The 15,593-nt window shown below is 34.7% G+C and overlaps 1 protein-coding gene across 1 annotated transcript in view; it reads right to left on the reverse strand.

Annotated features, from left to right (window-relative positions):
- Nucleotides 1-15,593, reverse strand: part of LOC121412068 (plexin-A4-like) — a 32,823-nt gene that overhangs the window by 10,135 nt on the left and 7,095 nt on the right. The window contains exons 6-16 of the mRNA XM_041604979.1: nucleotides 15,157-15,388; nucleotides 14,026-14,165; nucleotides 13,215-13,336; nucleotides 11,574-11,639; nucleotides 10,041-10,115; nucleotides 9,283-9,349; nucleotides 8,595-8,741; nucleotides 7,410-7,557; nucleotides 6,491-6,594; nucleotides 5,385-5,478; nucleotides 2,857-2,889 (exon numbers count right to left, since the gene is read on the reverse strand). Coding sequence (XP_041460913.1) covers nucleotides 2,857-2,889; nucleotides 5,385-5,478; nucleotides 6,491-6,594; nucleotides 7,410-7,557; nucleotides 8,595-8,741; nucleotides 9,283-9,349; nucleotides 10,041-10,115; nucleotides 11,574-11,639; nucleotides 13,215-13,336; nucleotides 14,026-14,165; nucleotides 15,157-15,388 — 1,228 coding nt within the window. The remainder of the gene's footprint in view (nucleotides 1-2,856; nucleotides 2,890-5,384; nucleotides 5,479-6,490; nucleotides 6,595-7,409; nucleotides 7,558-8,594; nucleotides 8,742-9,282; nucleotides 9,350-10,040; nucleotides 10,116-11,573; nucleotides 11,640-13,214; nucleotides 13,337-14,025; nucleotides 14,166-15,156; nucleotides 15,389-15,593) is intronic.

The raw sequence follows: 15,593 nt of genomic DNA on the forward strand, positions 1-15,593 counted from the left end.
ACTTTTGAGTTTGAATATGGATTTAACTCTTTAAAAAAATATAAATCCAACTCAGTTCATAATTAGATCCCATCACCATTACAGCATCCTTTCTGTATAATTTTTATATAGTATCTATGGATAACCTTATCTCATGCAAAGAAATCATCTGCTACTATACTGATAAATGCCCACTGAAATAATACATAGTTGGTGAAAAGCTTCTACATGTTAGCATTTCCTATTTCTAAAACAATCACAGATTCACTAAGACATATTCTAAAGAAACTATGATTTTGTGCAATAATTCAAAAATTTCAGCTGACCTGGTATCAATCATATCTAAATTCTATTGCACTGTGTTCAAATAGTGTTGAAGGAGGTGCAGTCAGATTGCAGGATTGACAGAGTTTCAGTATCAACAACAAACAACACAAAATACACAATCCTTGTACAGACAAAAGCTGGAAGTCACGGTTAAGAATTTACCTTCACTGTGATAGCAAAGTAACTTGGTGCAAATCCTTTCTCTATTCTGTGACTACATTTAATGAGTTATCTAATCAAGCATTTTAGGCACATGCACATATAAAGCTAGGAATTAGAGTGTGTGTATATAAATATTAACATAGTATATAGGTGGTAAAGTTAGAACAATTTGACCACAATCTGCTACATGAATATATATATATATATAAATGAAAGTATTGTACAAGTACTGCATATATACTCTTCTGTGATGAATTTCTAAATTTGTTCAATCAGAGCTATTTCATGGCTACACGATAAAAACTTGAATCATGCATCCACAAACATTCTAATAAGCTATTTCAATTAATATTACAATGATCAGCATAACAGATGTATGTCTACATTAATGAACAGAAAAAATAGACTCGAGTCTGACAATCTTGGAAGCAAAAGACTAGATGAATTTCAAGTGAACTTGCCTTCAGATTGGCTCATTGGAATATATCCTGTCTAGTTAAAGTGTTAGAATTAAATGAAAACACAAACATATAAATACAATTTTAATTGAAGGTGGCAAGGAGGGGAATATGTCTCATTCAGGGCTGAAACATAATCCGCAATCAGAACAAATGGTATGTGAAAATTATCAGGAACATATTACACGTCACGTGATCAACTTCATAAGTGTATAAAGGCTGAGAAATTTTCCGTATAACTTCTTGTTTGGGTATCAAGACAAGTAAATGGGTCTTTGTATTTAAAATAAGGATCTTTGTCCCTGAATTAAAACACTTATTTGGATGACTTGCATATAGTGCCTTTATGTGACAAAGCCCCCAAGACTATAGCGCTTCATTTTGGACCCCATTTACAGTCATGTTCCCTGTTAGAACTAGGATGAACACACAAAACGACCAGCAAAGCAATCCTCTGAACTGATCATGAAGTCTACCTTCTGATGTGGTCTTCTGAATCATGAGTGACTCTGACCAGGGGCCTGTTGCATATACATAGCTATTGATATAGTAACTTTATCATTCAATGGTAACTTCCATGGTTACAGCGCTCAACAGCCAATCAGAATCAAGCATTTCATGGAAGTTACCATAGCAAATTCTAAGCAATGGGCCCAAGATATGCACAGGATGTTATCTTCACCCGAGGTACATGGGTCCTCTAGTCATTTTTCTTTTAACATTAAAGGGCAATTAAGATGAACATCTCCGTTATTTACTAGAATTTTTAATCAGACTGCCCAACAAAATTTATATGTTCCCATGGCAATAAGAATGGTCCAGTCCTGTGACTGTAAATGGGGTCTAGTGTTGGAATTGACAACGTTTTCAGTTAAAGAGGTAGTCCATCCCACGATCAAGTTGATTTGAATATAGATAGAAAAAATAAAATGAAATAAGGAAAGATCATTTTAAAACAAATCATCCAAATCAGATGAAAAACAATCAAATGGATTATCTACTGAGCACAGTTGAAATCAATGCCCATGCCATGCCTGATCTGAAATTTATAGGACAAAAAGTCTGTCAAATCACAAGATCATTACTCTCATTTGTATATGTATTCATAAGAGAAGAATTTTAATTATACTGGATCTATAATGTACTGTGACCTTTAACATTGTGACCCTTAAATCACATCAGATCACTGTCACTCTGAAATTCATATATACGTGTAAAATTTAAATTAAACCCAATCAATAGTTCTTTTGATAATTATCATTAGAATGTGCTATGTTTATGTATGAACTTTGACCTCACTAACCAATATGTGATCAGATTATTGTCACACTCATATAATAATATAATTCATGTTTGAAGTTCCTGTCTATCTAAGGGGTCTTCATTTATCAGAGGAATGTGCAAATTCAAAAGTATAAAATGACATCTATGACCTTTGATATTTGGCCTTATGACCTGAAAGATTGAACACATCATCTCTCCTAGCATTTCAAATGTGAAGTTGATCCATCTTTATAATTCGTTATTTCTCACAAGAATGAGTATTTTTTATTTATTTATTGACCTCTAGCTTTATCAACATTTGACCTTAAGACCACAAAGATCTAATCAGGCCTCCTTTGTTCCTACAAGGATATATATGTACGCATTTTTTGCTATATTCATTCCTATCAATCTTGATGCCAGCCTAGACTACCTTTAATAACATACTGGTATTATATTAACTATAAGCACAAAAATAGCTACAATGTAGCAAGAATATAATTCCACCACCATAAAGCACATGATGTTAAAATTAGTCACATTACAAGGAAAGATATAATTTACCACAATATGAAAGAAAATGTATGAAATGGCCAAGATAGAATATAGAAATCAGTAATCAACAACCACTCCAAAGAAATTTTTAAAAAAGAATAGCTTTTAAAACCTTTAGAATGCTTATGAAATTCTGGAAACAAGGCTGCAATAAACATGAAAGAAAAATAAAAGAAAACATGCATTCCATGAACATTACATACATTTGAAATATCTCTAAAGACAAGGTGCTTGGTATGGTATAAATTCTGGAAAAGACCTGAAAGAACATTTTGAATGAAAATTTTATAAAACCAATCCCAAAATTTCAGTTAGTTCTGCAGAAGTTCACCTTCTTTAGGTCAAATAAGAGAGAGTAATTTTTGAAACCAGATATTAAAAAGCATATCTTTCTTTTCTTCTACTTTGGCAAAATCAGATTTTTTTTTACTTTGGCAGACTCGTCTGTTTAAAAACCCCTCTATAAACATGGCCTCAGCTGTCTTGCTACATCAAATAGCAGAAAATTGCAGCTGACACACCCCACCACACCAGACATCCAGTATAAAATACATTCTCCCATAATGAAAAAAATGTAGATATTTAAGATTTTATTCAATGATCAGAATCTCAATAAAAAGACACAATATTGAAATGCGTGAAAAATATCTGAGTGTTGGATGACTGGTAAAAAATAGGGGCACCAGTATTCCTCTTATCCAAGTATGAGATATAATCCGATACTTGTTGGCCATATCCTTGTCATAGATTCTAGTAAGTGCATATTCAAAAAATATGAAGTGTATCTCAGTGTCTCTCGATTTCAAACTTCAAAATTTATACCACCAAGCACCTTTCTATCTACAAAAAAATAAAAGTTTCTTTCATCCCTTCAGTTTGATATTTTCAAATATTATGATGAATTTATTCATTTCTGAACGCAGGAAGATGCAAGATAGTACCCGATTTTCCCTTGTTTTGGAGCCATGAAAAGAACTCTATGCATTATAAAATAGAATCCCATATCTTGTTAAGTGTGAGAAATGCCATGCAAAGTGGAGGTTGAAACGAGCAGGCCATAATCATGCTAAATAAAAAAAAAATATACAATTTGCCACTTGACTTCTAAATATTCATGCAAAATTTTTAGTATGTGGGAGGTTGAGAGCAAAGAGACATTTTGTAAATTCATTGCAATACCAGAAATCTTCAATATTCCTCTCACCTGGATGACATCATGATCGGGGGGATGGGGGTGGGAGCTACTTAGTATAAATGTAAGATGTGTATGTTGAGGCCCCAAATTTTCAACCTGAATTTCCATTCCAGAGCACCACCAATTTAGAAAGCCATAGAAATTCTTATTTTTCTCTGTTCCAAAGATCCTCAAATTTGTGTTTCTCCTTCTGGTGTGCTACCATGCTACGATAACGAGTCAAGGAGACCCCTATTTTTGTGGTCAGTTTCAGAGCATTGCATTTTTAGCAATCTTTGATCCAAGAGCCATTCTGGAGACCCCCATTCAAGACCAAGATTTAGTTCAAGAGCCCCCTATTTTTTATTTTGGTGTGGCACATACGTTTCATGTTATAATTCGAGAACCCCCCCTTGTTCATGATATAGTTTGACATATATGTTAACATGACATCGAATCTCCACTTTACATACAATATCTCCATGAAAAAAGCTTTTCATAGAATGAATTTTATTTCAAATACACGCATAGAAATTTTTTTTTAATCAAAAAGCAATATCCAGCCAAACAGCTTACCATCAAAACATTCACTATTACCAATCGCAAATTAAATTTATTTCACTATTTTGCGAGTTTTAACATTATGTTAATGTGTACATCAAAATCCAATTAAAACATTAAATAACAAGTATAAGTTTTATCTCTATCCCCAATTTCAATTTATTTCTTTATTTTGCAACTCTCAACATAAACTTAAAGGTCAAGTCCATCCCAGAAAAATGTTCATTTGAATCAAATCCAACAAGCATAACGCTGAAAATTTCATCAAAATTGGTTGTAAAATGAGAAAGTTATGACATTTTAAAGTTTTACTTCTACATCTGATTTTGATGAAATTTTCAGCATTATGCTTGTTGGATTTTTCTCTTTTCATTAAAAAAACAACTTTCTGTTGGGATAGACTTGTCCTTAAATGTGTACATCAAAATTGCAATTAAAAAACAATAAACAAAAACAGCAAAATGCCTCTTTCTCTCACCCACAACATTGAAACAAAATTAATCAATTAATCAATATATTAGAATGCTAAGTGAAAATGTCATGCAAAAGGAAAACTTGAATGCAAAGTTCTTTTTCTCAATTCTATTTCATTTACAAATTACAATTAAAAACATGCATTAAGTTGTATGCTTGATGGATAAGTTTGGGTATGTTAATCTCACTGCTTTTTCCCTTTCATTTACTTTGACATTTTTGGTCACAAATGAAGAAACAAATTCTTTTATTTCATGAACTCCCCAAAATAACTGACTAATATTTTTTCTTTATCATTTGGATTTAAGAAAATATCTTTAAAGATTTTATAATACATTTGAACACATATAACCTTAGGAAGGGCCTTCCATTGTTACAATGGGTTGCGTGAAGAAGATGAAATGAATATTGACTCGCGTTCATATACTCACTGAACAGGTTATTGGCAGCATCATTCATTGGTACAGGATCAGAGTTAGGCTGAGATTGTTTGTCGGTAAGACCAACCCGTGATCCTGTTGGAATCTGAAAAAAAAAAGACATAACATAATGCTAGACGTACATACAAAATATTTTTTTATTCATTATCATTAATTAAGATAACCCTCTTAATATTCAGATTAGAAATTACAATGTTTATTTGGAAGAAATTCTAAATAAAAAGGAAATTTTTAGGGAAAGAAAAACAGCAAACACTACCCATCTATAAAATCAGAATGAAAATCTTCATGGGTAGACTTTTTATAACTCCACGTTGGAGAATTCATGTGAAAATATGACTTCAGATTACTTTTCTATATCCACCGTCTATTGTTTTTCACAATTTTTTGTTCTCTTTTTGAAATAATCTGCCCATAATAAAAGCAAAATACTCACACATTTAAGAATTATACCTGAAAACACAATTTGTTTAGAATTATATGTGTACATGAATTACTAACAGTTTTCTGTCCAACATGCAGTTACAAAATTATATGTTGAAATACAGAACAGTGGAACAGAAGGTTGCTTATTTGCTCTAAAATATACAAGACTTTGAAAAAAATACTCCAGCAAGAGCTTCATACAGCGTCAATGCAAAGATGTTGAGAGGAATTACTCATTCCCCCTCCTTCTTTTGATTTAGATGGGGGTAATCAAATGTATGTAACACATACCGGTACTTCCTGTTGATCAATGCTTGACTATACTTGGGATTTTTATATGATAGTCAACATTGTACATGGAGCGTTGTGGCCCAGTGGATTAGTCTTCGGACTTTGAAACAAAGGGTTGTGGGTTCAAAACCCAGCCATGGCGTAATTTCCTTCGGCAAGAAATTTATCCACATTGTGCCGCACTTGACTCAGGTGAGGTGAATGGGTACCCGGTAGGATTTATTCCTTGAACGCTTTAGCGCCTATTAATATGGCGGCTCAGCTACAGCCGGGGTAATGATATGATACCAAGTATCAAAGCACAGTTCAGTATATGCACATAAAACCTGCACTATATAAATGGACATATTATTATTATCATTACTACAGTACAAACTCACCCCATAATGCTTGATGGTATTGACTTCACACCAGCCCATAGATGGGTGTGATGATGTGTCATAGTCACTGAGAACTAGCTGTCCGGTTTGACCACTCCTTAAAACTACAACCAAAACAATCAAGAAATATGTGGACATAAAGCAGACATTTCTCAACAAAGAAAAAAACATACTAGAATTGACCCTCTAAAATTCATCATACCTTTCTCAATACAAACAGTCTTTCTCTGTAAAAGCATTGATCCTCTATTAGGATCCATGGTAAAAGTAACGGTGGGCTAAAGGTGCATAGAGTCTGTATTTCACCACAAGCTTAATTCACTTTTGTACTTTTATTGGATGAGTAAGCAGAGCGCACATTTGAGGGGTGTTTAAAAAAAAGTGTGATAGAGTCATGCTTATATGACAACTCGCACACGGTATCTAATGCATAACCTTACTACTACATGTAACTACTGTGGGGGCATCTCGGTCTAATGGTTATGACCCGTCTTTCAATCAGAGGGACATGGATTTGATTCCCATGATATCCTTCATCAAGAAATGTATCCATGTTGTGCTGCACTCAACCCAGGTGGATGAATGGGTATCCGGTGAATGGATATCCTGTAGGAAGAAATTCCCCTAATGCTTGAGTGTATGTATGGGCAGTGCAGCTAAAGCCTTGGTAATAACAGCAGCGCTTTTTATCCTCAGGCAAAGTGCTCTTTATAAATCCAGCTATTATTTATTAACTACACAATAATGCCTGTCCTCTTTCATGATTGACCAATGTTACGATGCATTTTATACTGCACCAAACTGTGAATTAAAGTGTGATTGTAAGTTACACATCACACATTGTTAAACCCCCCAGATTTGAACTTAGTAGTATGGTTAAAGTCAAAACATCTTTGTAAACCCAACCAATATGGCTTACCGAGATCCACCTCTCGAGCGCTGCGTTGATACTTGGTGTGCTTCTTACGGTACATGGCATCTAGAATCTTCTCTTTGACCTGTGTTATGGTGTCCACATCCAACACCCTCACCTCCTCAGGTCCCAACTCACTTTCTACATTCAAAGTCTACAGGGCGGAAGAGGGAACAGAGGAGGAAAGTGGAGACAATGGCAGAGAGAGAAGAGAGAGAGAGAAGAGAGAGGAAGGAAGAAGGTTTTAGGTTAAGAAATAGATTAAAGCAAAATTGGAGAGGAAACTTTAAAAGTCATTTATTTGTCCAATGAACAAGTTTCTTTTTTTCAGAAAAAAAAATGAAACTATCCATTTTACTATACACAATAAAAGCCATATAATCACAATGAATCAATTATTTGTCTCAAAGGTAACTAGTGAGTGTAATTTTCTCTATTTTCCAATCAAAATGATGTTTATTTCATGTTTTACAAGATATCGATGTGAGTCCTTGTTTGATGATAAACCATCCTCATATTTTTTTCTTCTTCTCCTTTTTCATCTTCTTTCTCACATTCCTCATTACTTTTCCCCCCCATCTCTTCCTCCTTCTCTCTCATTTCAATTGCCTATTAACAATCCTAATTTATTCTTGATGATTTGGTTTGACCATTCAAACCATTCATGCATCCGTTTCAAGAAATGCGGTTCAGCTTGTTTGCCCCCACCCCTTGTTTCATGTGAGTATTTTGTCAACTTTGAATAGATATTCTTTTTCCATTTCCTGCTGCTGCTTCACATCCCATTTTCCTTTTCTGTTATTTTATATTTCTCCTTCCTTGAACGTCTACCCTGGCCTTTCTTTATTCATACTGATTATTTCCCTGTTTGTTTTGATATTGATGTACAGTGTATATTGTTATGTATTTCTCACTAGTTTTGAAGTATTTAATTGATTTGTAATTGTGTATTTAATTGTACCACTTTCATTTTTGCATTGTCAATAATCCAACTGTCATGGTTACAATGAGTTAATTAATAAATAAATCTCTAAATCTCTAAATCAGTGACTGGGTAATAGACACTAGTCACTGGTACCAGTCATTAACAAACATTTGCCTGCTAGCAAAATAAATGACTGGTCATGTGATTAGATTTCAATCAATCATATCATTAGGATCCAAATTGCCATTCATAGTGAGAACATTTACCACTTCTTCAAATTCTTGGCTCTCTGTGAGGAGATTGTCAAAGTTGAGTGAGAAGAAAGACTGTCCAGTCAGGGCATCCACAGGTCCTTTCTCGCATTGAATCTTGATAGCTTGATAGAGTTTGTACAACGGCTCACCAGCAGATTCCTAGCAAAAAAAAAACAACAAAAAAAAAAGAGAGGAAATATTTAGGATTGCTGTGGAGATTTTTATAATTCATTATGGTTACCGTAGTCAGAGAAAGGTTACGATTGAAAAAGTTGAGGATGCATTAGAATCTTTTGCTTTCTTACTATAGAACAACATGACAGTATATACATCTCACTGGAATATAAAATATACACCAAATTCAACTTACAAGTAGTTTCAGAAACAAATGTTTTATATGCAGGAATACAGCAATATTGCCACAATGAAAGCCTCCTCTTTGAGGGTGTTATATAAATTTACTCTATTAAGTAACAAATCATCTGAAATGCATTATTTTTGCACTCTCTTCATAAATATGGCATAAAGTTTCAAAAATATATTTGACCAAAATAAAACCATTATAAGGGTATACCAATAGGTGAATACAATCTAACTGTAAAAGTGTAATTGTGAGATGAACATATCACTCAGACTAAATATGAGATAGGGACATGAATAATTCACAGATAAAGTAGGTATACTCCATGTACACACTTACCTTAATGAACTTAAACATAGCTAAAGCAATCCAGTTGTTGAGCATTTTATCTTCCAAAGATTCAGTCCTAGAAATAAAAAGGCAAAAAAATACTTGCTGTAGTATTTGCAGCAATCAATAAATTTCAACAGAATCAGTAATAGCAATCCGAAGAAATCATATCCAAGTTAAAAGTAGAATTAAAAGAAAAAAAAAAGACAGGGATAGTTTGAACATGATAGAATAAGAAATTAATCATCATCATCATCCCCATCACCACCACCAGCACCATCATGAACATCATCATCATCCCCATCATCACCACCACCACCATCATCATCATCATCAACATTACCATCATCATCATCATCATCATAATCATCATCATCCCCATCATCACCACCACCACCATCATCATCATCATCAACATCATCATCATCATAATCATCATCGCCAACGCCACGCCACCACCACCACCATCATCATCATCAACATTACCATCATCATCATCATCATCCCCATCATCACCACCACCACCATCATCATCATCATCAACATTACATCATCATCATCATAATCATCATCATCATCATCGACAACGCCACGCCACCACCACCACCACCACCATCGTCATCATCATCATCATCATCACCATCATCATCATCATCATCACCATCATCATCATCATCATCATCATTATCATCATCATCATTATCATCACCATCACCACCACCACCATCATCACTACAATGCGATACACAGATCAGTAGTGTATCTACCTTTTAAATAGTTGTTTTAGCCTCTGTCTGTCTGCTGCTTCTCCTATTGTATCACTCATTAGAGTTGTCAGGACACTGCAATACCAAGATATAAACAGTTTTGATTACAGGATAATTCAACAAATTGGTGTTCTATGTGATCTTTATCAGAATAATTAAAACTTATAGATATCAAACATATCTTTTCATGCATATTGGATAGAATTGTAAGATTCTACATTACATTGTACATCTACATGTAACAATTACATGTAAATGTGTTTCATTTTATACTCTTTTTTTTTTAAATCATGTCATAAATTGGATTGGAACACTATATTTTGGGGTATAAATCAATGTTAATAAGATAGAAAAATATATCGCAGGTGGATACATTTTCCACTCCCTGGGGAGCATTCCATGAATAGCTAGTAAGCGCACTGAAATGGCTAAGCATACCATTTTGACTTTCCACGTCCTACTGGGTTCCCACTTCTCAAGAAGGATAGGGCCACAGTGGGATTAATACCCACTGATCCATATTCTGAAGTTGGGTCTAAAATTTTGGTTTAACTATGGATAGCCAATTGTGACTAAATCTCTAACAGTAGAGGTTCAAAATCATTCTTAACTATCTGGGGAGGATAATTAAGAATTATTTTAACCACTGAGGAGTTGGGAAAGAGCAAAGTACACATAATAAGAAGCACACAATGTAAACAACATTTTGACATGTTTAGCTTCCCGTAACTTCAGCACATAGTTAGACCATTGTCTGAATTTATAAATTAACTCTACTCAGGCTGGGCTTTTTTGATGCCTAAGAAGACGGGGGGGGGGGGGGGCTTATTCAGCATGTCCTCGACCTTCGATCACGACGAAAATCGGTACACACATTGCCAATGGCATAATCTACAAAATTGGAAGATCATATTCTTTGCAAAATCTCATTTCTAATCAATTATGTTAATTTATGCATAAAATAGAAATTGTGCTCTAATCAATTAAATAGGGCTCATAAAATGGTGGTTTTTTGTTCACACACTCTTTATATGATTCTGATCATATGTGCTTAAAAACTTCAATATCACAATTATTTTCTTATGTATTTTATTGTTTTCTTAAATTCTTATGTATTTCTTTGTTTTTTCGATGGAAATTATCAGGGACTTTATTTTTATCATAACCAAGATAAAATTAATTGAGTTTAATAGGTGAATGAAAAATAATGATACATTCATGAATTTTGGTCAAAAACATTATTTGCATTGTATTTGTACACAAATTTCAAATTTTTAAGCAAATGTTTGGTCTGTATGCACTTACAAAGTGTTGCATAATTCCGAAATCATGTACTCGGGGATTGTTTTTTTGGTATCAAAAGTTGCGCGAGACTTGAAAATAGAAAGTCAGCAAGTGAAGCGGTCCAAAATTTTGCGCAGCAGATTTATCATGAAAAATGTCGAGGGGGGGGGGGCAGAATCAGCCCCCAGTCTTATTAGGGTTAAAACCAAGTTAGAATACAGGCCATTGAGTAAACACTCTCATACTTACTCTGTGAAATATTTGAACTTCTTCTCCATGACTAGAACTACCGTGAGCAGCGATGCTATATTGGCCCTGTTAACAAAAGGTGAACAAGATTATTTAGGTAATTTGCATTTTTCATAAACATTTGGTATCAAAATCTTGATTAAATTATTTGAAGTAAACGTGTAGGTCTATGAGAAGGAGATGGATAGATTTTTTTTTTTCATTTTTAATCCATCAAATGTTAGACAAAAATGCATCAAAGTTTGTTAATCCATTCCTGGAATGTCATATATGACGGTCATCTAGTTGTCCATGACCAGTTTCAAATATTTTCTTACATTAACTTCTTAAACTCAGTATATACTCTTCATGTAAAGACATGCAATTAACAGTAAGGAAAAAAAGATCAGAAATCTATCTCCCATTATGTAAAACTTGGCTTGATTCTATCCTGAATAATATTTGGAATCGTCTTCAATTTAACTTGGTATGATTCAATCAAGAGCCTCTTTATCATGAAATCTTCCAATATCATAGCAATTGATACATCATGAAATATATATATCTAATTTAAATGTATCTGATTGCAACAAATAAAATGAAGCTTTAAATGTATAGAAGAATTTATGGATCAATGAGAGTCTACGCTCTGCAGACTTGAAAAATAAACAGTCCTTTATCTCTCTCCGAGCAAGTTATAGTCACCGGGGTGACTCCAGAGTGACTCCCAAATTATTTCCAGTTAAAATTCACCCGAGAAATTAAAGGTTATGATCGTGAGTGACTCTGCAGCAATATAGGGCATCTAGGGTGACTCTCAGGTGAAATCTCAGAATGTACCGCAACATCAAATACATGTAGGCTTATTGTAACATCACAACAAACACTACATGTACTTGCTAAGAGTTTGTTACTTTATCACAATATCATGCAATCATAAAATAATATAGGATTTGAGTACCTTGTTAGGTGCTCAAGGCGCTCATATATTACCCCGGCTAAGCTAGTCTATCCATTGCGGTGCGCATAGATTTTTGAGGAATTACTTCTTGCTGGTACCCATTTACCTCACCTGGGGTTGAGTGCAGCACAATGTTGGTAAATTTCTTTCTGAAGGAAAACACACAATGGCATGGAATCGAACCCACGCCCTTCAGATTGACAGACAAGAGTCGTAGCCACAACACCTCGATGCCCCCACACCCACAAACGGTCACCCAAAGGCTCCTCTGCCAATGTTCAGAAGAGTCAACAAGGAATCACACTAGATAGATGACCCAGGCCCATATTCTCAAGTCATGTTTAACTTAAACCATGGTCTAACTCTGTGCTAAAACTATGGAAAGTCAAATACGTCAAAATTTTCCTTACATTGTATTTTTCTTATATTTACTGTACTCTTTGCTAGCTCGTGAATGGTGAAGAAAGCTATCTTGTCTATCCTCCCGAAACAGTTAAAATGATTTGAGATAAAAATGAGCCGATACATTTAAATTATGCTGTTACAGATTTATGCCACTATTGGCTATCCATAGTTAAAACACAACTCAAGTTTAAACCCGAGTTTAAATTAAACCCGACTTCAGAATACTGGCCCCAGGGTCTTATGGGAGATCACTGTAAATAGGGCATCAAATAAAAAATCAGGAAACAACTACTCACTTTTCTTTTGTAGTGATTTTCCTGCATTTGTCAAGTGCTTTAATAAAAATGAGCAGGAAATCTTTGTTGCTGAGAAGTTTAGAGAACGCAATCATAGCCATCTCCTCTGACTCGCTTGGTAGCTACAATGTCAATGCAAAAGAGAAATTAAGTCCAGCTAATCTGCACTGTTAATACTATCACAATGGAATATTCCAAATAGTTTTTGTACACATCCAATCTTACCAGTTATTTTCAAAATTATGTGATAAGGTAATAAACAGTCTAATACCAAACTGTTCAGAGAATCTGAACTATTTTTGTGGGGGGGTACAGATTTTTGTATAAATGGAAGGCATCTGCTGCAGAATTTATATTGCAGAACTTGCATTAACAAACAATATGCACCTATCAATGGAGGAAAATATACAGGTGAAAGATGTATGCAGTATGAACATGCCACTGTAAACCACAGGTACCAAAATTTAGAACATGTATGCTGTTATTCTTAAATGGTGTTAATCTAGATTCTATCCTTTTGTTTGCTGAAAATTTTGAAACTAAATAGCAGCTTACGTGACATCATAGGCTATCGATAATGCAATCAACATCGTTCTTCTGAACCAAGCTCGGTGTTTGAGCTCGGTTCAGCAGCCTTCTTACACCCTCAACACCAACACCGAACACCAAACTTGAATTCACCCAATGTACTAATAAAATTCAAGCAAAGCAAAGTAAAATATGATGTTCATTAATTTGTCTGCATTACTGCAGACAATGATAGTGAAAATGACATGTATTATGTGTGATGCGTGCAATGTAAATGACTAACCTCTGGGTCTTGATCATCTGGCTTGACATCCAAACCAAAGAATAACATGCTCTTCATGTAGTCATGGTTGCTGACGAATGGCATACCTAGCCCCCTGAGCTGATCCTCAATATCAGTCATCTCTTGGTCAATGAAGAAACCTAAATATAAAATACATGAATATGAATATCTTACTTCCCAAGTTAAAAGAATCATTCCTCCATATATGTAATTTGATTTCTTAACTATCTAGTTTCATTTGAAAAGATTGTTTGAAGTTTAAATTAATCCATCACAAAAGAAATACATGTGGAGGTTACAGCTAACGTTTCCGAAGAGTAATAGACCTTAGGTATTGATGTTATCTCCCAGCCATCTTAGAGGCTGCAGCCAATTGCCTTGCATGCACTGGTGATCTCCAGCTGGTGCATCTCTGACAACTCAGTTTATACATATTCCTATATCCTCTGAGGGAGGGCGTTAGGAGATTATGATGTCACACGCTTAAGGTCTATTGTTCCAAGAATCCGGCAACTTGGGGGTTTTTCATGCAACATCTTCTTAGTTATTTTCAATGAAAAATTCTCCCCCAGTGAATAAGATGCAAGGATTTTGAAGGCTTTTAACAGTCAACTCATTAACAAATCGCCTTATGAACTGATTCTTCATAGAGTGATATACCAGTGCTAGCTGCATGCTCGAGAGTGACAGTGAGTAATTTTGCTTTCCACATTAGAGGAAAGCTACTATTATCTCTGCATAGTCCTAGGGGAAAATCTGCTAGATAAAGGACTTTTTTTGTGGAGCAGTCTTCAAAAATAATGTGGAGCATATTGCGATGTGATTCCAGGGGCCTATCTTACAAATACTTACGATTGATCCAATTGATCGTAACTCTATGGCAATCCATCAGTGTCACAATTTTTACTACAGGAAATGTGCACAATGTCCTTTGTAAACAAAGAGAACCACTGTGAATTTTCAAGAGAACAATGAATGCATGAATATTATATCATAGCCAGAAAATATTTTGAACAAGCATGCATAATACGTGTTGATGTTGCTGGCTGTCCATAGTTGCAATTGATCAGATCAATCGTAAATCTTTGTAAGACGGGGTCCAGGACAATGATTCCCTGGCTGATCACATACCTGTCATGACCTCTCTCCTTGAGTTCTTCATAAGGTTCTCCATTTCCATTTCAGTCTTCATGATCGTGGCTCTGTAGTTCCTATGCCCAATGACCACAAAGGCAAGGAAGAGGACAATACTGAAGAAGACAACACCTCCAACGGACGCACCAACGATGATAGCAATGTTAGTACCGCTCGTGTCATAGGTGGCACTGCCTATGTACTGCCTGATGTTCTCCCCATGAAACACCTGACGATAAATGACACAAGCAATTCAGAATGTTGGTTCCCTTGCTAATAAATGTAGTCCAATGATTTTTTCTATAATAACCCTTACTTGTATTTTATTCCTCTTTAACATTGATGTCACATTGCTATTATTTGTAACGATCCTTGCCCTTTGATATTTTACAGTTTTATACATACATTAATAAACTGATTGCATTGTTTCATTC

The sequence above is a fragment of the Lytechinus variegatus genome, chromosome 3 (assembly GCF_018143015.1).
Source record: "Lytechinus variegatus isolate NC3 chromosome 3, Lvar_3.0, whole genome shotgun sequence".
NCBI lineage: Eukaryota > Metazoa > Echinodermata > Echinoidea > Temnopleuroida > Toxopneustidae > Lytechinus > Lytechinus variegatus.